This window comes from Bufo gargarizans, chromosome 2, assembly GCF_014858855.1.
Source record: "Bufo gargarizans isolate SCDJY-AF-19 chromosome 2, ASM1485885v1, whole genome shotgun sequence".
Classification (NCBI taxonomy): Eukaryota; Metazoa; Chordata; class Amphibia; order Anura; family Bufonidae; genus Bufo; species Bufo gargarizans.
Genome location: NC_058081.1, coordinates 112,882,857 through 112,907,411, shown reverse-complemented (window position 1 = coordinate 112,907,411; position 24,555 = coordinate 112,882,857). Strand labels below are relative to the sequence as shown.

Genomic DNA, 24,555 nt, shown 5'->3' with positions numbered 1-24,555 from the left:
GAGCGGGCGGGCCCGGACGGCATGCGGGCACAAGGGGGGGCAAGCCCCACGGGGTTTGACACTAACTCGATCACAAAACCCCTGACCGTAGAAAGAATCCACGGGTCGGAAGAAACTTTTCTCCACGCATGGGAAAAGAACCGGAGTCTTCCCCCCACCGGACAATTGGAAATCGGAGGAACATTGAACAGTTGACTCACCGTATGGTTTCCTGGATCCAGGGTGTCCACGGAATCCTCTGCCGCGGTTATAGCCTCCCCGGGTAGGAAAAAAGGAAGGCTGATGTTGCTGGTCCTGCAACGAGGATCTGTGGCCAAAGGAGCCTCTGCCCGAACCACGGGCATAGGAGGAGGAGCGGCCGGGCAGACGGCCCCTGAAACTGCCGGCCCTGGCTGAAAAACGGTTTGGGAAAACCTTACGCATGGACGCTTGCGCCTTATCAAGGGCAGTAAAAGCCCCAACGTATTTCCCAAGCTCCTTAATAAAAGGCTCTCCAAAGAGGAGCCCCTGGGCATCCTTGCCCGCCTCAGAAATGGCCAAATTAGCCAGTTTCGGCTCAATTTTCATAAGAAGCGCTTTGCGCCGTTCTATTGCTAACGAAGTGTTAGCGTTGCCCGTAAGGCAAACCGCCCTCTGAGCCCATCCAGTTAACTCTTCAGGGTCGACCTGACTACCAGCCGCCCTGGCCGCTTCGGCCATATCCAGAATTTTGGCCAGTGGCCCCATAATGTCCAGCACTTTATCCTGGCATGCCCTAAGGGCGGAATCCAGGCCTTTGCGGGGATTAAACCCTGTTTTAGTCAAAAACTGGACCATCTTCGGGTCCACCACCGGCGTCTCGCAAACCTTATGCGGGATCAGGGGTCTAGGGCATTCAGCCCGCAGCTTCGTACGTGCCTCCTTTGTGAGAGGCTTACGGGCCATTGATTCAATGTATTGGGCCACGTGCGTGGCAGGAAGCCACTCAGAAGACCGCGGGTGGTGTAAAGCATTGGGATCAAACATAGGATCCCCCAACGGATCCAAAAGAGGATCCGCGGACCCAGACGGGGCGTCCGGGAATGCCGCAGTAGGGGGTGGCGGCAAATCTACATCCACAGGGTCAACCGCGACCCCGGTCAAATCCTCCTCTGAGCCATGCAGGGAGTAGCGCTGTGCCTCCTCATCAGACTCTCTATCAGAGTCAGAAACATGTTCGGGCTGTGACCGCGCCGACTTCCAACCTCGCGCACGTTCTGCCTGGCGCGGACAGGCTCTTTTACGCGACCTTAGCGCGTTGTCAGTGGATGGAACATTGCCATCATTCTCCGTTGTTCTGGAGGCATGAGGGGGCTGAACAGCTAGGGCTTGAGTCACAGATTGTGAAATTGCCGTGGACATTGACCCCATGGCAGACATAATGGCGCTTGAAATCGAGCGCTGAATGACCAAGCTCTGGGCATCCACAATAAGGGGTTCCCTGGTAGGGAGACTAGACCTCCTAGATGAGGGAGAAACGTGGGCCCTGGACTCCAGGTCCTGAGAGGGGCCGACATTGGGGGAGCGGGAGCGGGAATGGCGCGACATAACTAGGGTTAGTCACCCTGTAAAGGCAGAAGGAGAAAAAAGGAAGGAAAATAGGCGGACAGAAAACAGCCAGACCGTACAATAACAGGACCGGCGCTGCAGGAGGCTCCGTTGAGGCAGAAGAACCGCTCCGGACAGCACACCGCACGAAATCCCGCGAGACCTCGGCCGCAGCTAGCACCCGAGATCTCGCGAGACTGAGGAGGAGGGAGAAGAAGAGAAGAAGCGCGCGAAATGGCGCCGCCTCCCCCTGAAGTGCGGACTAGCAGCGCAGGCCTGGAAGATGAGGGGTAAGAGGGTAATACCCCAGCATTTGAAAATAGGCAGAACGGAGTGCCCGCTCCTCCCCAGCCGCAGCAGAGAACGCCGCAACGGCGGGGAGCGGCGACGGAAGGGTAAATGGATATAATAATACCCTACAAATAAGCGAAAACGCACTAATACGGGCGAAAAACCCAGAAATTAAACTGTAGGTCTCACAGAATATACTATAACAATATATATATATATATATATATATATATAATACGATATGATATGATGCCCTAAGGGATGCCAAGTGGGAACCCCTCAGGGCATAACAACTGCTATGGAGTGTATACTTAACTGGAGCAGCAAAGAAAGAGGACTGCTCCAGTGTGACCAGGGGTTATATGGACACTGGGAGTGACAGGGTGGGGCTTGTTGCCATGGTTACTGCATGTTTAAAGTTTTTTCTTTGCTGCTATGGAAATTCAGTAAAGAGAGAGACAGCAATATGAGCCTCCGTGTCCTGGGATAAAATTTTCAATTACATGCAATTAGAAAAGCATTCAGATCCAGATGCTGGTTTAAAAAATGTAGAATGTTTTGTGACACATCCCCTTTAAGTATCTATTCTGTAACAAAGTTGCCCCCATTTCCAGTCCATTTTTATGGTAAATTACTAGTGTAACTGCACGTATAGGTATAACTATAGGACATGTTGTGACTGATCTGTGTTTGCTGCAGCTATTGGTTCCCTGGTGAAACTGCAGTCCTTGGACCTCAGTGATAATGCACTTGAAATCCTTTGCCCTGACATTGGACGACTTAAATCTCTGCGTCATTTACGGCTAACGAACAACCGCCTGCAATACCTTCCTCCAGGTAAGTTGTGACCTACATGAACATCTGTGCCAGCCGCAGCAGGTGTCTGGGACCACTCAGATCTTGCCGCCTGAACCTTGTCTTGTAATGGAGAAGAGCTAGTGAAAGGAAATGCTGTGTGATTAATACTGCAACTGTCCAGGTACAGTCTGACTTCCTGGAAGTTCTTTTAACCCTCATATGTTGTTCATTGTGGCAGGAGGGAAGAAGAGTGATAAAGTAATGTCTTTGTACAAAAATTTACATGCCATTTTCTGAACATTTTGGTTTGTAACCACATAACAGATGCATTTTGTGTAAAATGACTGAACAGTAGCAGCATATTGTAAAATGAAGCCATTTACCAGGAATTAACAGATTACATTTTAAGGTATTGAAATGAACCTCGGCCTCATTAAATCCATTTATTTAAAGGGAATCTGTCTGAGCACATCATAAATTGGTGACTGATGCCCATAGTGATACCTAATTGAATTGACCCATGTGTTTTGCCCTCAGCTCTGCCTGACCCCCCCCCCCCCCCAACCCTCCATTGATTTGGAATCTTTTTGGGGCCCGGGGGCAGAGAGAGCCAGGAGTTGTGATTATGAGGGCACCCTGGTGTACACTGTGTATTGAACAGCTCCCCCCTCAGCCTTCCATAGAGCTGTCCAATAGTGTATTTAGCTGGCTCAGTTTCAGTAAGTTACCCAGAATTTTGCTCGGGGTTTATACTGCCCAGGAATCACTCCAGCACCCATGTACAAGAGGATCCAAACAGTAGGACTGCGCAACTCAGAATGTGTGACCACCAGAACTGGGCACACTAAGTGGGCATTCAAAGAGGGAATCAAAAGAACATCAAGGGGCAGCGTAACAAGTATATAACATGAATATCAAGTAAATAACATGATTCTAAATGAAAACTTTTTGTTTTGCGTGATCTATCAGAATAAATTAAAGGACATCTGTCAGCAGATTTGTACCTATGACACTGGCTGACCTGTTACATGTGCACTTGGCAGCTGAAGGCATCTGTGTGGGTCCCATGTTCATATGTGCCCGCATTCATGAGAAAAATGAGGTTTAAGTATATGAATATGAGCCTCTAGGAGCAATGGGGGTGTTACCATTACTCCTAGAGGCTCAGCTCTCTCTGCAACTGCCGCACCCTCTAAACTTTGATTGACAGGGCCAGACATGATGACATTTTCCCTGCCTGGCCCTGTCAATCAAAACGGAGAGGGCGCAGCAGCTGCAGAGAAGGCAGAGACTCTCGGTGTGGTGACAACGCCCCCGTTGCGCCTAGAGTTTCATTTGCATATATTAAAACCTAATTTTTCTCAGCAATGCGGGCACATATGAACATGGGACCAACACAGATGTCTTCAGCTGCCAAGCGCACATGTAACAGGTCAGCCAGTGTCATAGGTACAAATCTGTTGACAGATGGCCCTTAGGGCTCATGCACATGAACATATTTTTATTTATTTTATTTTTTTTTCAATGTCCATTCCGTATTTTTTGCAGGCCCGGAACCATTCACTTCAGTGGGTCCTTGAAAAAAAACCTGAAATTACTCCATGTGCATTCCGTTTTAGTATGTCTGCATGGCCGTTCCCCCAAAAAAGTATAGGACTGTTCTATTAGAGGCCAGCTGTTCCTTTCTGCAAAATACATAAATCACGTGACTGGTATCCGTGTTTTGCGGACCGCAAAAGAACAATGGTCATGTGCATGAGCCTAAAATAAGTTATCCAGATTTTACTAAGTGATGGCGTCAGAATGGACCACCATTCGCTGTTCTAATGTAGCATCGGTGCCGGAACTACATAGCTCTGTCAACTGTGTAGTGAACAGAGCTCATCACTGGTATCGGCGCTGTAGTAATGAGCTCCCTCCACTACACAGTTGATGATGCTGTGTAGTAGATCTGGACATACATTGGGCAGACAGCCCAAATGGCATTTGAAAGCAGGTCCATTGCAAGCTCTTTACATCAGTGATGTCTTCATCTGCAGGCTTCTTAGTTGTGTAATGCGACATATACTCCTTGTGCTCATGTTTGTAGAAATTGGAAACCTGAAAGAACTGCAGACTTTAGACCTTTCCATCAATCACTTGGCCAGTCTACCAGAAAAGCTGCACCTTTGCCAGTCATTGCGTTACCTGATGGTGGATCGGAACTTCCTGTGCAGTATTCCACGCCACCTCTGCCAATTAGCTAGTCTGAACGATCTCTCCATGGCTGGGAATTGCCTGGTATCTCTGCCTTTGGGTGAGTACAGCGGAGAAAGACAAAAGCCATAGGGGGAGACTTATCATGAGGGGAGTCTGCGTTGGAGTACTTTATGCCACATTTATCAGATGTCTCATGTTACTTGATACATTTTGTTTTCGATTTTGTTTTTCTGATGTTTAAAAAAAAAATAAAAAATCTGAATGATAAATCTGGAGTGACACTCATTAACATAGCTAACCACACCCACGGAACAAAACTGGAGCCAGTGGTGTAAAAATGCAAGACGTCGCAAAATTTGGCCCAAGTGAGCGCAAAAAGTCATCAAAGCCTTATTTTTGAGACTTTTTGACGCCAGAATTCTGGAGTGTTTAGATTTTAATAAATACAGACAGACTTACAAGAATACTAAGTCGATGAGAATTTTTGCTAAGCATCCTGTCTTCTCTGAAATCACCATACAAGATGAGTTCTAGAAGTGACTGATAAACTAAACCGAAAGAGATTTAGCCAAAAACCCTATACTGAACTACAGTATTTATACGTGTTTTATCTGTGCAGACATTATTAGATATTGATGAGATCAGAAATGCAGAGATTTCATACAGTCACGGCATTAATGTACTGGGTCATCATGCAGGACACATTCATGTGATAAGTAAATTGGAGTAGTGGTGGAATCATGATTTTATTTTTTATTGTGGTTATTACAGTAACTACATCACTGTGCCTGTCTGTAGGGATTGGTTAAATGGCTGCCTGTCTCTAAGTGATGTCATGTTGTTAATAAAGCTTTAGTGTAAAAAAATAAAAATAAAACTGCACACACAGTTCTGCTCCTCAGTACACTACTAGTCACAGGTTAGATATCTGGGCAGTTAACGGAAAACCAGGTCGCGTGATACTTTTGAGGGTCACATGACGGCTCACGTGACTGACACTATGGTTAGGCCTCTCTAGCTCTCCTACGGATGCATTTTACAGGAAATGGGCTTTATCATATTTCATTTTTTTTTTTTTCTTCTTTAGGGAGAGGCAAATGCGCGGATATAATAAAGGTCTGTGAGCAAAAATTTTAAATAGATGTAAATTAGAAAATTGTTAGACATCTGATTGTCTAAGGAAATAAATGTAATCATAAAAACCGGAGTACCTCTTTAAAGGGTCTTGGCGTGTATATTAGTTACTCAAGTTATTGTGTTGAGTTGCACATCTTTGAAACGTTGACAACCTGAAGCCCAGCCATACTGGTTCTCGCTTTTCACTTCATAATAAAAACTGTTCCCTAATATACACTGGGGGTTTATAGCCCAAGTAGGATGTGAAGTGCTCCCAATCTGTCCACTGAGTAGCCTGTTTATGCTTTTCGGTACTAATTTACAGGCGTACCATTGCGTATGCTTGGAGAGAAAAAGTGAAGTTTTGGGTAGAAATAATTGGAATGTGAATGTCCTTGGTTGGTCAGTTGCATCATGCAAATGTGTATGAACGGGAATAGTAAGACACCCTAAGCTCTGCCTGTACAATCTACTGTCCTTTTTAAACTCGTCTGCCAATTGTATGCTTGTAAATGTCGACATTGTGACACCTCTTCCTTTAGACGTCTATAAACCGCCATTAATGATCGTGTTTATGTACTCGTGAACTATGCCATTCATACACTGAGTGTCAAGGACATTCACCTATCGCCTCCTGGCCGAGGTAGTTGGTATTCAGACCAGATCAACCTAATGTAAAGGTAATGGCCATCTCTGTCTTATTAGAATTATGGTAGATTTACATGTGCAGATTGAGGGTGAACACTTGTTCCTGACAATCTGCCGGTCTAAAGATGCCACAGATCACCCAATGAACAAGTGAAACGCTCGTTCATCTGGTGAAAAAGTCCTTATTGCAGGCACCTAAAGTATAGTTTCTGGGCAGCGGTCTTATGGTCTAAACACCAATCTCCTGCCCAGAAACAATGCAGCTGTATGAGGACAAGTGATCGCAGTAGCCATCGCTTGTCGTCCTACTGTGGAGGTGATCGCTGCATGTAAAGGCTGCTCTTCACCTCCACTGACGAGCAGCCAGTTTTCAGGGCTTCCTTCCTGATAAGTCTGCTCCTCTGTGCGTGTAAATCCACCTTTATGTGGAAGAGGTGCCATCTTGTATGTTGCTAGTAAAGCCCCTTGTCCTGTGCTGTCTGGATTGTTATCCATGGTACAGTACATGGTTGTTCTTCCAGGTTATGGCTCCGTACTTCTGAATCTATGGGGTAGGGCTACTTTCACACTGGCGTTTCTGGGTCCGCTTGTGAGATCCATTTCAAGGCTCTCACAAGCGGGCCAAAACATTCAGTTCAGCCCCAATGCATTCTGAATGGATAAGGATCCGTTCAGAATGCATCAATTTGGCTGCTTTTGGTCTCCGTTGCATTTTTTTAGACGGTCACTAAAATGTAGCTTGCAGCGTTTTGGTGACCGTCTGATGATACGGAGCCAAACAGATCCATCCTGACTTGCAATGTAAGTCAATGGGGACGGATCTGTTTTTCACTGACACAATATGGTGCAATTAAAAACTGATCCATCCCCCATTGACTTTCAATGTAAGTCAGTTTTGACTTGGACTTTTTTTTTATTTATTTTTTATGAATAATGCAAACTGATCCGTTATGAACGGATACAAGCGTTTGCATTATTGGTGCGGATCTATCTGTACAGATACAAGACGGATCCGCACCAAACACGAGTGTGAAAGTAGCCTTATACCGTTCAGTCTCTCCATGTAACAGAGCAATAATTTTTTTTTTTTTGGACCCTGTATTAATCTGACAACAAAAATGTGTGGCATGTTCCCTTAGATGCCGTATTATGGAGGTAGCATTGCTTTTGAGTGAGAATATCTCCATACCATACTGTAGGTCTGTACTGTGGACTCGCGTGCAAAATGCCTTATGCGAAGGTTTCTAGGATTATGCATAATCTGCTGAAATCCTCATCTGCGAGACTAGAACCAAAGGAAGAAATAGTATGGTAATTAAAAATGGATTATATTCTGATAAAAAAAAAAGAATATTGCGATATAATGTGGCCCCCTAATTGTAAGTGGGTCTTGATGGGGTTAATTCAGCTTGCAGCTTTAATGAGTGAGTCATTTATCGCTACCTTCTCCTCCCTGAGATGTCTATTCTACCACATCAGTGTGCTCTTGGCAAGGTGCTGCCTCTGTACAAACATCGTTTGCTTTGGTCCCTTCTGCACAGTTAGCAGAAGTTCCCATATTTGGACTTTGTGTGAGTTTGGCTATCACCACTCGTCCGGTCCATAGCTCAATGTAAATCGCAAGCATTACTGTCCAGACAATAGTGCTGCAGCTGCCAACATCTGAGCTGCGGTGATAAAAAGTAATGTGTTGGGCCGCGGCCAAGGGGCCAGCCGAGTGACAGCATACTGCGAGAGCAAGCGAGGCTTCTCCGTACAGGATGGGCTGGTTAACGCTGCGTTATGTCATCCCTGACAGGACACCAGGTGACAGGGTCTGTACTGTGCCTTCAGGCAGCCTGCGGAGGAACCCTTTGCCCTCCAGCCTGAAGGTGGGAGATGCCCCGAGCCCATGTCCTGCAGGGCAAGGTATGCAGTAGAGTGACAGTAATGTTTCTGCTTGGCTAAGATTCGGTAAACTCGTGGAACAGCAACAGGCAGACATGTAAACCAGGAATGTTAAAAATTCACCTGTCTTCAACCTTTAATTATTAGGGCAGGTCACAACCTCTATTAATGCCCCACTATATTAAAGGAGAACAGTTTGGAGGGAATTAATCATGAGGGGAATATTTGAAGTCAGTTTTGCTTGAGTCTGAGTTGGTGTACTTTGTCACATTTATCAGATGTCTCATGTTTCATACATCTGTCTTATCCTTAAAGGGGTCGTCTCACTTCAGCAAATGGCATTTATCCTGTAGAGAAAGTTACTACCAGGCACTTACTAATGTATTGTGACTGTCCATATTGCCTCCTTTGCTGGCAGGATTCATTTTTCTATCACATTATACACTGCTTATATCCAGAGGTTACGACCACCCTTGTAATCCAGCAGTGGTGGCCGTGCGTACTATAGGAAAAAGTGCTTGAAGCGCTGCTGGATTTCAGGGTGGCCGTAACCCTTGAATACAAGCAGTGTATGTGATAGCAAAAATGAATCCAGCCAGCAAAGGAGGCAATATGGACAATCAAAATACATTAGTAAGTGCCTTGTACACATTTGTCTACATGACACTCTCCAACCATATGTCAAAACTGGAGTGAGTAATGTAAAAATGCACAAAGGCGCAAACATTTTACACCAGTAAGGCTGCGTTCACTTCTCCATTTAGGAGATCCGGCGCTAATGTCGGCTGGACAGAAAACCATTGCATGCAACAGTTTTCTTTGTCCAGCAGAAACATGCTGGAAATCTGCCAGATCACCGCCGGATCTCCATTGACTCCATTAAAGTAGAGAATCCTGCAACGCTGAATCACTACACCGTGGATGGAGCTGTGTAGCTTATCAACAAAGTAGTCAGATCCTGCGGATAGGCCATCAATATTAAAATCCTGAAGTACCCCTTTAGATAAGATTTGGTCTTCCATTTTTCATGCGTTGGAGTTTGCAAGAAAAAAAAAAAAAGTGTGGCGTAATTTGTTTTATTGCAATTTCATTTGTGAGTGAATAGATTTATTTTTTTATATTTTTTTTTTTTTCCATATTTGACAGACTTGGGAAGATCTCGGGAGCTTCAGTATGTTTTTGTGGACAACAACATTCAGCTGAAGGGTCTTCCCTCCTATCTCTACAACAAGGTGATTGGCTGCAGTGGGTAAGTCCATCCCTATTTCTAAAGCATAATCTTGCTGATTTAAAGGGTTATCATAGCCTGAAGTTATCACACTAGATAGGTGATAAATGGTAAATCTATAGGGGTGCTGTGCTCGGCTAGATCTCTCATATCCTGAGGATAGGTCATCCATTTTAGAAGCCTGGAGAACCCCTTTAAATATATGATACAGGGAAAGAGGTTACATGCATGCCATAGCTGCCATTACGGTTTTTGAAGGGATATTTAACTACTTTTCTTAGTGCTCTGAACGGCAATGACTACTCCTTTTGCAGCCATATGAGGGGGCTGTGTCACTTTATTAACTTAGCTTAGGCTATTTTCACAGGGCAGGGAGCGGCAAAAACGGATCCGATTGTATTATCTTTAACATGGCCAAGACGGATCCGTCATGAACTCCATTGAAAGTCAATGGGGGACGGATCCGTCCCCATTTACTTGCCTTGTGGGTCATGACTGATCCGTCTTGCTCCGCATCCCATGACAAAAAGCAAGCCACAGCATGCTGCAGTTTTCTCTCTGGTATTTTGGTGCACTCCGTTCTGTTCAGTTACGTTTTGTCTCCATTGACAATGAATGGGGACAAAACATAAGCGTTTTTTTTATGACTATCTCAATACCAGAAAATATTAACGCTAGTGTGAAATGGGGCTGAAACGATTACTCAATTTAATTGAGTAATTCGAGACCAAAAAAATCCTTGATGCAAATTTTTTGCATAGAGGATTAGTTTGCGTCATGTGACCACAGAGGGAGTGAAGCGCTTGCTATTACTCACCGCTATATGGTCACCCGCCGGCCCGTACCGCGCTGGTCATAGCGCACGTAAGTGGGCACTATGACCCGACACTGTGTGACGTCAGGAAGAAGATGGAGGCGCTGTGGAGCGGCGCCCCTACAGGAGATGTAAGTATTTTATTTCACTGGCGATAGGGACATGGCTAGGAGTGGGAGATGGTGGCACTGGGGACCAAGCTGGTGGCACTGGGGGGGGGGTGCAAGCTTGTGGCACTGGGGGGGCAAGCTAATGGCATGGGGAAACCTGATGGCATGGGTGGGCAGCTGATGGCACTGGGGGAAGGGGGGGAGCCTGATGACTTTTTATAAATGAAATTAGTTTTTTGTAAAAATTAAGTTTTTTGTTATTAGAGTACTCGATTAATTGTTAGATACTCAATTAAAAATAGTCGATGGCTCCAGTCCTAGTGTGAAAGTAGCCCATCGCCGTTCAGGAGTCTGGTAAAGCTGGGTGACAATCCCTGTGGAATCTCTAATGGTGCTTGCAGGGCTCGGTAGGGGCAGAGGTTAGCAGTCGCAACCAGGCCCTGATTCCTGAAGGGACTCTAAGACCATAATGCCTCCTAAGAAATAGCACAAAAGTAGCATTTGCCCCCAGGAGCTTCAGGGTGCCTGGATTGATTCTCACTCAGCTTCCATAGAAACAGATATAAAGAAGAAACACATTTTAATCTAGGACTTTTATTTATAGGTGATTTTATTATGCATTTTAATGCAGATTGCTATAGTCATTGTTTGAGGTAGGTCTAATCTGGAGGGCACAGCTATCTTCCTGGCATCCTTCTTTCTACTCTCCGGTCATATAAAATAGCTTCATTTTGTTTGCTTTCAACAGAGTTCAAAGGTCTTCATAAGATAAATCTGGATCAAATGTTGCCCACACCTGACGTCCCCTAGGGGCACATAACTCAAATATACTTGGAAGGAATAAAAAGTACACTAGATAAAGCAGAGTCGGGAGTGTAGAATAATTATGTGATGTATCTTGTCTTGTTTAACGCTCCTCACCAAGTCCGTCTGGAGGCAGGCCAGGCTGTGATCACTATTTTCCACTCTTAAGTGATTGAAAATGGCTGCCTGCTAAGAGTTTAGTTTAATTTTGTTTTTTCTAGGGTTAGCTGTTCTAGACGCGTAGCTGTCTTTGTCAGAGAATTCCAGGAAAGAAATACACCTTGTGATGTTAACAGTTTCCTTCCTTCCATCCTCACAGCTGCGGCTCGTCTTCTCCCATAGCTGAAACAAAGCTGCTTTCTTTCACCTCTGGGCCCCTGAGTGTCCTCCTTCCGGCCGAGGTGAAGTCCATTGGTCTGTCCACTGACTCAGTGTTGTCTCTGCAAGAACTGTCGCTGCGCTCTCTCCATTCTGCGCTCTGCTCGTTTTTACCAGGTGACGCTGACCTTTTTGCATATTGTTACTAGCAAAGCAGGGAAACCATTTCTTAGATATCATTACAGCCTACAAAATGGCTGCCTACAACTCGTTTAGACAAATTTAAATTAAGGTTAATTTCACATTAGGGGCAGCCTTCTCCAGCAGGCTGTTCCAGCGGGTGAACAGCCTGCCGGATCCGTGCTGCCGCTAGTGCACGCGTGCTGCTGGAAGTCTGCTGCGGCCCCATTGACTATAATGGGGGTGGGCCGGAGCATGGCAAACATGCAGAATAAAACTGACATGTAGGCAGTAAGCTATAAGGGAGAAGTCTTATGCACACTGTGCGCCTTCCCTTCATACAGCTGATTGGCGGGGGTCCTCTGTGTCGGACCGCTGCCGATGACCTATCCTGAGGATAGGGCATCAATATTAAAAGGCCAGAGAACCCTTTTAATGAAAACGTATTACTACAGTTCTGTATAAATAAGGTTATGGATTCCCTAATAGAGTAGAAGAGCAGTTGTAAGCGTGTCCACTTATTAGACCTAAAAGGTCCCAGATGTGAAGTTTAAAAAGAAGAACTTGCCTTTCTTTGACTCCAAAGAAACAGTGTTATGACATAAATGTTTGCCAGTGCTGAGTGGGATCACTACTACTGAGAGGTGTGGTACCACATCGTCCAGATCAGCACTGATCATGGGACACTAAAATGGATAAAAAGTGCTTCTTGTCAGTCCACCAACACATCCATTTGACACCTTCATGTGTGCAGTTGTACCAATTAGTATAACTCCATTAGGGCATCATGTTACTCTTGTTACTTAAAGGGATTTTTTTTTAACTGATGACTTATCCTCTGGGTGAGTATCTGATTGGAGGTCTGACACCCAGATCCTCGCCGATCATCTGTTTGAGAATACAACAGTCTTCGCTGTAGAGCCGAGGTCCTCTCGAAGCTTTGCCTAGGTCAGGGGTAGGCAACCTCCGGCTCCCAGCTGTTGTGAAACTACAATTCCCAGCATGCTCCATTCATTTCTATGAGGGTTCTTAGAAGAGCAGAGCAAGTATGCATACTGGGAGTTGTAGTTTCACAACAGCTGGGAAGCCGGAGGTTGCCTACCCCTGGCCTAGGCCATGTGATGTCACATTCATCAGTCACATGGCCTAGGAGCAGCTCAACCCCATTGCAGTAAATGGGGCTGACCTGCATTACCAAGCACAGCCACTATCAAATGTATGGCGCTGTGCTTGGTGAGCAGAGAGAAGGTCACAGTGCTTCTTTGTGTGCCGGTGCCTTCTAAAACAGGTGATTGGCGGGGGTCCCGGGTGTCAGACTCCCACCGATCAGAGGATAGATAATCAATAAATAAAAAATCACGGAAAACCCCTTTAAAATATGATTGTCCTAGTGAGAGGATACCTGACAGTTCTGCTCCTCTACTCTCTGGAGGTGTTCTTTGTATCCCAAGCAGATATTTTGTTTTGTCACATAAGTTTAATGCCTATTTTGAATCCTATACAAATTAGCTGTTTGCAGTCAAGGAGGTGGAGATGAGAGTCAAGCTGTCCACATCCATGTTCTGCTTCCTCTGTCTTGCTTGATGTCGCCGTGATCGCCATCAGAAGTCTTGCCGAAATACTCTTGTGACATTTTCCTAGCCTCCATGTAAGTACATCAAAGTGCATGCGATGGAAGTAGACTACAACGGAGATCACGAGGGAGTTTAGCAAGGCTGCTTGAGGTCCCCTGTCTTCAGAGATGTCAATCGAGACAGAGGGGCTGGATTTGGGTACAGACAGGTTAACTTGTCTGCTCATCATCTCCACCTCCTTGACCGCTAATCTGAATGCATTTTGAGCAGGCATTAAACTGTGTATCTGGCAATAGGAGACATTTTCTTGGAATACAAAGGACATCTCCAGAAAGTAGAAGAGCAGACAGGTCACATAGGCGTACACTTTAAAGGAAACCTGTCGCCTCCAAAAACCGTCTGCTGGCTACTTTCATGGAACTGCTGGCGGCTTCAGTGTGTTTCTGAAGATTGTTTTGTTCCCGAAGGCAGATGCGGCAAAAGCTTTGAAAACGTTCCTTTATCCCCTGCCGGCGCGCTTCTCTAGACATGCTTGAAGTCAAGAGGGCAGCGGCCTCCTTGCTTCAAGTCACGGTAACCGCGCCCCCTTCCCTGTGACTGACAGCGCTTATGCAGAGTTCGGCAAAGCCAGTCGAACTGCCGGCTGTCAGTCACAGGGAAGGGGGCATGGTTACCGTGACTTGAAGCAAGGAGGCCGCTGCCCTCTTGACTTCAAGCATGTCTAGAGAAGCGCGCCGGCAGGGGATAAAGGAACGCTTTCCGAGCTTTTGCCGCATCTGCCTTCAGAAACAAAACAATCGTCAAACACGCTGCCTGGCGGCTTCAGACAGTTTTTGGAGGTGACAGGTTCCCTTTAAAGACAAAAGTTATATCTTTAATCTAGTGATGAGTAAATCTGGTTCCTCCTGCTGTACTCGTATTCATTATTATCCCAATCTCCGTATATGCATTAAAATGTATTTCCTCCAATGAGGCTCTTGCAAGAAGGCTGCCGTTAAAGAGACTTCATTAGTCTCGTGCATGCGCCATTACTGGAAGTAGTGGCACATGCATAAATGTATTCCATAACAAAGCCAAACCCCGATTCGGTCATGATTGCGGCGCGCGCCACAGATAAGGGTTTGGATTCATTGATAAATGTATGCATCACTACTTATTGTAACGGCGCATGCACGAGACTAGTAAAGTCTCGCATTAACGGCAGCCATCTTGAAATAGCCTCATCTGACACAATACATTTTAATGCACACAGGCAGATGGGGATAATGATGAATATGATTGATGCAGATGAACAAATCGGGTTCGTCCACAGCAGGATGAACCAGATTCGCTCATCAATAATCTAATGCACAATGTCAGCAATACAAAAGGCTGCTCACACAAAAACCCCACACAGGAGTTACGTAACGTGTCTTCCCAGTTACATATCACTGTACATGTGTCCTCTGTGTTTATTTGGCACATTTTTAGGCATGTATTAGGTTGCCACAAAAGTGTCACCAGTATGCCTTCTATCCATTATTATTGTCACTGTTTGACATTTGACATTGTTCAGTCAGAACTGCCAGTGCCAGACAGTGTATGGACATAGCCATTTGACAAGGTGAATGCTGATGCCCAGTTGTCAAATACATAACTTTTAAGAGCAATAACTGAGTAATTTTATAAAAAGAACATAGGCTTTCTAGAAAAAAGATGACCCACAATAGATGTTTTGTGGGGAATACAAGTATTTACTTTAAAATGTCAGGAGAGCTGACCGTTCCTCTTCTGACACACAGACTGTCTGTCACATTAAACCATTGACCATGTTCCCGGAGCTGTGCAATGACATGACGTCCAGACTTCTTTTAGGTTAGCAAATTCTTATTTTTTTTGTAGGATCAGGTCATAGGTAGTTACTTGCATTTACCATGAAATAAAAATTCTGGAACATCTTTTCTTAGAATGATGTTGCTTTTCCTACTAGAAATTTTTGAATAAATTGCCAACAGTGTTACCAATTGGGGGGGTCACTGCACAGCCTGACGTTGTCCAGTTGGTTCTGACAGTATCGGTGTAGGAACACATCCCTAACTGTTGACATCCAGTTGTACATTTGTTCATAAAGATCTAGCAGGAATAAGAGTATTGGCACAACATAGTTCTAAGAAAGGATGCTCCTGAATTGTTAAGTGGGGAATGCAAGCAGTCCGGGAGTGTTCCTTTTAAGAGTAATATAAACTGACCATTGTGATTCTCTTTCATTAGATGTAAGCTGCCTTTCCCACATCTCATTGCCCAGAAGAATCTTGGAGCTACTGCAGTGTCCTCTTGGGCACTGCCATCGCTGCAGCCAGTCCATGTTTACGATCGTATACCCAAAGCTCTTTCCTCTGAGGGAAACCCCTATGGCTGAAATACATCGAGGGTAATCCATACATTAGTAATGCTGTCAGTTAGACCATGATGGCGCAGGGGCAGTCCATAAGATTTTCGTGTAGATTTTGCGCAGCATTATTAGAAGCAGTTCTTTATCTAATGGTTTTTGGTTGTATTAGAATCAGTACAGTCAGAATAAAATATGACTGCATGGACTCAAAGTGTAGCTTAACATATCTCCTGTGAGAAGAATGTTGAAATCCAACATGCCCAACATCTGCCGTCAGGGGAGAGTCAGGACACCCTGATACACCTCAGATGGTCCATTGGGTGGTCCTGTCTACACTGCCAGGACCTGATAAGACTCTAAAGTGTATTTATTTATTTATTTTTATTAAGAGCATTTTCAGATTGAACCTCCAGGTTAAAGGGGTTCTTTAACATGTGAAGAATTTAAAGGGGTTGTCCTGCCTAGGAGCCAACAACGCCATTGGTCAGAAGGTGTGCCTTCCCGCAGTCCCAGTGCTGCTGTCCCATTCCCAGCCACTTCCAGTGACCTCCCAGAGCGACAGCCAGTCACTGGCCTCAGCCATCACAAGTGCTGGAACGGCACATGCTGGTGCTAGTGGCATGCTAGACATGGCATATGTGACCATGGAGGCCAGTGATGAGCCGCAGCGCTCACAGGACCAAGCTACTTCCAGTCTGGCTGGAAACAGGGCAGTGACTCTGTAGACAGATGAAAGTTTTTTGTTTGTGGTTTTTAATGGGGTACACCTTCCAACCACTGTAGGCGTCACCTCTTGGGTCGGACAACCCCTATCTGAAACACACAAAAGTGTAGTATAGTTATAAGAACTTATTTTAATAAATCATATGATGGTGCTTGTAGCTGTATAATGTTTTCTGAGAAAAGGAGAAAGTAGGTCTATGAATAATAGCACTTGGGTGAAATATCAGAGTGGGATTCTGCATTGACCCCCGACACATATATTGTTTCGTTTTTTTTCTTGCAGGAAAACAGCTGTCACTTTTGTGGCATACTGCTGCTCCATCCACTGTCTCCAGACATTCGATCTACTGAGTTGATATTTATTTTTGCCGGCAATATTGGACTGTCCAACGTTGCCCTTTCATCTTCAACTACGAAACGACAACCAGCAGTGATATGTCTTACATGTGCAAATCAGTTTGAGCACAGGGGACTGCCGATGTTCATGTGCTTTCCTGCAGATTCTTCAATAAAGGCTCTCTTCTCCTTGTGTGTATTTGGATGAATCGTACATGCCACAGGCAGGTGGATCTGCCATCTAAAACACTTATAAAAGATGTGCTTTAACAAACAGGCCCACACCAGCCTAAACCATTACTCAAAACTGACACCTTAAATAATAAAAAGATGAAGGCTCAGGCAAGGATTCATGTCATGTAAAATTAAAAACGTGATTGCCGTTTGTCAACAATATGTAAAGTCTGCAGGTAGAATGGCTTTGATGGAAGTATTCATAGTAACATCTGTTCTGTGGTTTGCAGTGGCCTTCTTCAGGCATGTTTCCTTGTGTATCAGAGACACCAGTCAGCAGTGTATGTCCAGTATCAGAGACACCAGTCAGCAGTGTATGTCCAGTATCAGAGACACCAGTCAGCAGTGTATGTCCAGTATCAGAGACACCAGTCAGCAGTGTATGTCCAGTATCAGAGACACCAGTCAGCAGTGTATGTCCAGTATCAGAGACACCAGTCAGCAGTGTATGTCCAGTATCAGAGACACCAGTCAGCAGTGTATGTCCAGTATCAGAGACACCAGTCAGCAGTGTATGTCCAGTATCAGAGACACCAGTCAGCAGTGTATGTCCAGTATCAGAGACACCAGTCAGCAGTGTATGTCCAGTATCAGAGACACCAGTCAGCAGTGTATGTCCATGACCAGAACACAAGGAGCAAGAAAGTCTTTACTGAATTATCAGACACACAAACTAAGAAATCCAGCAGGTAGACTATAGTCATTAAAGGTTCTTCTGACGGCATTGCCAGTTTCCTTTGAATTCTCCATATCTTGACAGTAATAATGGTGCTTCATGAAGATAAAATATTTTACAGTCTTGCCTTTTAACTGTTTCACTGCCACTGACGAGCGCAGGTCCATTATTGGTGATCCTACTGGGAAAGAAGAAAATCTTCTAAATGGATGTAAGTCATCACACCGTAGCTTTTACCTGCGATCGAAAGGGTTGCAGATGTTTTCTGGATCACATGTGCTGACAGCAGATCTCTCAACACGGCGTGTTAGTAGAACACCATGGCTGCTGACCAGACATCTTATTAAAGGCATATGAATAGCTCATCATTTCTAATGACCTCATCCCCGAAATGTCTCAACAAAACATGGACTGAAATAAAGCTGCTTTTTCTGTGAAACGCCCGCCTGTTCTTTGTACAATTCAGTCTTCAGCTGCCTTGTAGTTGAAGGGTAGGCACACTTTTCTGCGGCATTAAAAAAAACACGATCCTACCTGTGCAGTCGTTCATTAATTCCAGGACAACCATTGTAACTTGTGCCCATAACTTTATGGAAAACTAGTAATTGGCTCTGGAGCCTCATTTGTCTGGAATTAAAGGATTTTCCAGTAAGAAAAAAAACAATCTGCTCCGTTATAATTAGAATAGTAACAGAACATGTATTTTATTTATTGTTTCAATTTTGTGTTCGCCTGGTCTTCAAGTATGACCCCCCCTGGTCCATGTCCCAGCACCACCACTAGAAGACGTATATATGACCCAGGACAGTATTTGTTATGTCGGCACGTGACCTGTGCTGTCTGAACGAACTGAATGGTGAGCTCATTTTAATAGGTAAACCAATTCCCCTTCTCTGTCTATGTATCAGTCATAACAGAGAAGGCCTTGCCTATAAAAATGAGCCCACCATCCAGCCTCCTTCAGACAAAGCCTAATCCCTGTGCTGTCTGAGGCTACTTTCACACTTGCGTTCGGAGCGGATCCGTCTGGTGTCTGCACAGACGGATCCGCTCCTATAATGCAGACGATGGGATCCGTTCAGAACGGATCCGTCTGCATTATAGTTTAGAAAAAATTCTAAGTGTGAAAGTTGCTCAGACTGATCCGTCCAGACTTTACATTGAAAATTGAGCCATATTGTGTCAACTTCAAACGGATCCGTCCCCATTGACTTACATCGTAAGTCTGGACGGATCCGTTTGCCTCCGCACGGCCAGGCGGACATCCGAACGCTGTAAGCAACGTTCGGGTGTCCGCCTGCTGAGCGAAGCGGAGGATAAACTGTGCCAGACTAATGCATTCTGAGCGGATCCGCATCCACTCAGAATGCATTAGGGCTGGACGGATGCGTTCAGGGCCGCTTGTGAGATCCTTCAAACGGGACTCGCAAGCGGACACCCGAACACAAGTGTGAAAGTAGCCTGACACAGGAAACACTGCCCTGTACAGAGTGCTAAATGGAAATGAATGCTGGGACCAAACAGCATAACTGAAGATCGGGCACTGGGAGGAATTAAAATGTATATGGCCTTTTTTTTTTTTTTTTTCTTCTTCTCTCTTCTTCCCTTTTCCTTATATCTAAGGGCTGTTTCACATGTGTGTCATCCACAGCGTGAATGAAGGCCAAGCCGCGCTCTAGACTGCATAGACACGGAGCAGTAACATGACTGATAATGCTCCGTGCCTCTGACCTTTTTACTACAAAACCACAGTGACAACTTTCTCACTGTGATTTTGTAGTAAAAAGATCAGAGATGCATAGAGCATTATCAGTCATGTAAATACTCCGTGTCTCTGCTGGCCAGAGCGCGGCTTGGTTGTCTTTCACGCTGCGGATGACACGCATGGCATTTTCTTTTCTTTTGTTTTTTAGCTGAACAACCACTTTAACCTGGTTTAAATTACAGTGGTAGAAGTTATGAGCAGAACTGCAGGTCTTCAGCTTTCGCTCATATTCCTCATGACCTTGGCCCCCAGAATGCAGAGCTCTCTGGTAGCAGTAGTTCATTAGAATTCAAAATTTACTTTTCTATCCGAAGTGGTGGTAAAACATGCAATAAAAAGTAGTATACAATAAGCTATTCACAAAGTGACTCAGGACAATTCCACATAAAATGAGTCGGCAGTTATGCCTATGCTAAACTGCTGACTCACTAAGTAGGGGCAATCAGAATATGAAGTTTTATTCTGCCAGATTCTGTTCCTGCAAGTGCCCAGCTGTGAAGTGTTCTCTGCATTGATCTGCTTCACAATCCCTCCCCTTTGAGTGACAGCTGTAGCATCCAACCAGGAGACCACTGCAGCAGTCACTCAGAGGAGAAGGGCTGTGAGGCAGCTCAAGGTACAGAGCACTTCACAGTGAAGCTCTGATTTGGGCACTTGCTGGAGCAGAAGAATAAAACTTCATATTGACACTAATTTGTGATGATAGAAGCTCCAGAAGGGCAGTTTCACACAAGTGTATTCAGTGCGGAAAATACTCTCCATGTCACGCACTTACCTGTCTGCGCTCCTGTGGCGAGTCTTACTGCAATATGGCATCCAGCCCCACTGACAGTGGTCAACCTATCAGGGGGCCGAAAAACAATGGACCAATCGGGCCCTTTGCAAGCGTCACGTGCTTCCTGACGTGGGCTATTTAAACAGATAGCTGCTTGCCACTATTGCCTGTGATTGGTATTCTGCCTCACTAGCTAGTTGTGTATTTACTACTCTGGATCAATTAACATTGCCACTGACTACTGATTTTGCCTTTGATGTGACCTCCTAGTATTTGACTCTGCCTGTAATTTGACCTTGCTTAATTTTGGACACTGTTTCTTATTTGATTCTGCTAGTTTGTGACCTTGCCTTTGCCTGCTGACTTTGTCTCTGTTTTCTTCTGGTTTCACTTTGCTGTGTATTTGTATCTGATTTTGAATTCTGATCTGGTCCTAGTCTGCTTTTCTCCTCTTTCTGTCTGGCTACGCTTTTCCTTTTTGGTTTAGGCCCTGCACTTAGCTAAGGCTACTTTTCAAACTAGCGTTTTTGCTGGATTCGGCAGGGTTCAGCAAAAAACGCTTCCGTTACCGATAATACAACCATCTGCATTCGTTATAACGGATCCGGTTGTATTATCTTTTACATTGCCAAGACAGATCCGTCATTAACGCCATTAAAAGTCAATGGGGGACGGATCAGTTTTCTGTTGTGGCAGAGAAAACTGATCCATCCCCATTGATTTGTATTGGGCGTCAAGCCGCATCCCAGGACGGAAAGCAAAATACAACATGTTGTGGTTCGCTCTCTGGTCTGGGAACGCAACTAAGCGGAACGGAATGCATTTTGGAGCATTCCGTTCTGCTCAGTTCAGTTTTGTCCCCATTGACAATGAAAGGGGACAAAACTGAAGTGTTTTTTTTTTTCCCCCAGTACTGAGCCCCTATGATAGACCGCAATACCGGAAAACCTAAACGCTAGTATGAAAGTACCCTAAGAAGGGACTGTCGTCCAGTTGTGGGCCGTCACTTAGAACGGATTGTGCAAGTAGGTAGTGACAATGTTGCGTGTGGAACACAGGGCTGCACTGTTCTCTGTTCATACCCTTTCTTGCCAGTATGTGACAGCAGTGTTTCCGTGACTGAACACTGCTCCTGTGACACAAACACACAGCATTGTAATGACTTTGGCTGTGCTGTATTGTACTTGCATAATGCAGTCAGTATAATTCAGCACAGCCATGGTCCGGCAGGAACACCGCATTATAAATCACGTGGAGCATATTTCCCACACTGAATACACTCATGTAAAATTGCCCTAAAAAGCATATAGGCACTGCTCTCTCCAGGCCCTACCTTAATGCTATCCAGAGTTTTGGGGGAAATTAATCACATCTGTGAAAGGACAAGTGGAGGAGTTGTCCAGAGCACCAAGGCAAGCAATCCTGTTAATGATTTTATTTTCCAAACTGTCTCAGAAAACTGAGAGGTGGACTCTGATTGTAAATACATTTTTCCCATCGTTTCATCTTATAGCACTCACTACAGCAAAGTTGTCCCTACCCATCCCACTGTCAGCAGAAAAGGTGAGGAGTTATCTTAGCTGATAGTGAAGACATGACCATGCTGAAGGTTTGAATAGGAACTTTGCGGAAAAATATGCTAAACCGCAATTTCAGCATTGCACCAGGATTGTAATTCAATTGCTTCACTGCAATATTTATTAAAGATGTTATAACCCTTTCCATAGAAAGGCTTTGCAGGATGTATGTGACATATGCATGGTTTATGCTAAAATAACCAGAAAGCTAATGAATCTGAAAAATGTAAAATCGTAGCTCAACAGATGCCTTTGAGGAAGCATGGAGATAGCAGCACCACTGTGACGTTAGAACCATGAATGGCCGCACTATTTTTATTCCATAAGGCATCTGCAACCAGTACAGTTAGTGCTGACTACGTTCTCCACATAATGATATATTGGTCACTATTTTTAGGTACATGTATATATGTACTGTACCTTCCACCAAATGTCTAAGGAGCTGCATATCAGGCACACTACTGACTAGATAAACAGCAATATAAAAAAGTACAGTAGTTGTAAACTCTGTATAGATAGTTGATTTCGCTCATGGCCATTGATGAATGTCTATCGTTAGACGGTCTGTAGGTTTATTGACATAAACCTACAGACTAGCGTTCTTTCTCCACCAGAACAAAATACTGTAGCTACAAAGTCCATCAAACCTACCTAATGCTGCCATGGCCTGAGTTACTTTCACTTTATGGGCCAGTTTGTAGAAGACCTGACAAGAGGTGGTACTGTGTTTCATGGGGTTTTCTACAGTATCAAAAGAAGGACCCAAACCCCAATGCATATATGCCAAATTCCCACACCCTAGAAGTAAAGCCATGTTTTTTATTCACTAGACGGACATTACATTCAGCACCACCAAACCTACAGAAATAAACGGCACTACGTATACTGTATGTTACATCCAGTGACTCTCAGCTGACATCTCTGATTGTAAATGTTCTCTTTCATCATAAGATCACCATGACTTTTTCCAGTCACAACTAGTCTCTACAGAGTTTGCCGCACAGACATACTACGTTTACCACTTTTGCTTCATCCTCCCCATTCTGGTGCTCCAACAGTGTTATCATGATGCTACACCCTGTACTGTGCCTGTTGTTCCCCCAAATACTATACTGCTGAAATAATGAATTAAGATATAGATCCCCCCCCCCCCCATAGTAAGTGTCCCCAAAGTAATAATTCTCTTCCAGTGTGTCCTCTTTACTAATAGTACCACCAAAAGTGCATGCTTAGTAGTAGTGCACCTCATAATGTGTCCTATAATTAATAATGCCTCCCTAATAGTGCCCATAGCAGAAATCATTTCCCCAATAATCACAATAAAGCACCCCATTGTGGCCCAAGTAGTAATAATTGTAGGAATTCAGAGATAAAAACTATACATGGTCAGATGATTACTCAAAAACAGTAAGATCTTGGCTATTTTTTGCTGGCCCCATAGAAATAAATGGAGGGTGGCCACGCATGGGTAGGCACCCCCCATGACTCTCAAGGCTCTGTTTACGTGATAGGTGCGGGTCCCAAACCTTGCCCTGTGCAATGCAGCGAAAGGCAAAGGGAGCATCAGTGTAAGAAAATGCTCAGATGCTCGTATATTGTAAAGGAGTGAAGGGGACCTTATATCTGGGTCATAGGCGTGCACCCTAAAGCACAAATACACACGCCGCGCGCATGTATGTATATATATATATTATACCCACAGATCCGCGCGCATGTATGTATATATATATATATTATACCCACAGATCCTCCATAACAGTGTGTCCGTTTTTATTGTACTAACCTAATACTTAAAAGACAAGCTTTCAAGAGTTTTCCTTTCTTCCTCGGTACGCTGGAGTATTCAGAAACAATCTATTCCTAAGGGTCCATTCACACGTCCGTTGTTTCTTTCCTGATCTGTTCCGTTTTTTGCTGAACAGATCTGGACCAGATCTGGACCCATTCATTTTCAATGGGTCCTGAAAAAAAAATCTGACATTGTGCTGTCCGTTTTTTTTCAGGACCCATTGAAAATGAATGGGTTCCGTTTCAAACGGAATATAACGGAATGGCCAGATGGAATGCAAAACGGAAACCTTTTAGAGGCATTCCGTTTTGCTCTGTCCTAATAGAAGTTTATGAGAAAGCATAACGGATCGGTCTGGGCCCCTTATGCTGTTATCCTGTCGACAGGACTTTGTTTTCCGTCTTGTAAAACGGGAACTAGATGGATCCGTTTTGATTCCCTTAGACTTTTATGAGGACGGAGAGCAAACGGAAAGCCTCCTGCAGAGTCCGCGCTGTACGAGAGAGATAGCAGTGGCTGTGAAGGGAAAAGTTCCAGAGCACAATGACCGCCCCAGAGCCTTTCTGCTGCCTGACTGACCGTATGCTGCCACAGCCCAGCCTGCAGGACATCAGAGAGCCCTGGGGGCCACATTACAGCACCACTACATTTACTTATTATCAAAAAGCATCATACATAACTAAAAAAACAACAACAATTTTTTACTGTCCCTTTTAGCAAAAGCCAGAATATAATAAAAGACAAAAAATAAAACAATTTACTTACAAAAGAAGATG

At 44.6% G+C, this 24,555-nt stretch overlaps 1 protein-coding gene across 1 annotated transcript in view; it reads left to right on the top strand.

The window, feature by feature from the left end:
- The window catches only part of LRRC28 (leucine rich repeat containing 28), a 68,970-nt gene extending 51,814 nt beyond the window's left edge, over positions 1–17,156 (top strand). Inside the window, exons 5-10 of the mRNA XM_044279432.1 lie at positions 2,557–2,694; positions 4,745–4,951; positions 9,652–9,754; positions 11,781–11,956; positions 15,784–15,943; positions 16,911–17,156. Coding sequence (XP_044135367.1) covers positions 2,557–2,694; positions 4,745–4,951; positions 9,652–9,754; positions 11,781–11,956; positions 15,784–15,943; positions 16,911–16,983 — 857 coding nt within the window. The 3' untranslated portion in view covers positions 16,984–17,156. The remainder of the gene's footprint in view (positions 1–2,556; positions 2,695–4,744; positions 4,952–9,651; positions 9,755–11,780; positions 11,957–15,783; positions 15,944–16,910) is intronic.
- The last annotated feature ends 7,399 nt before the right edge of the window (positions 17,157–24,555 follow it).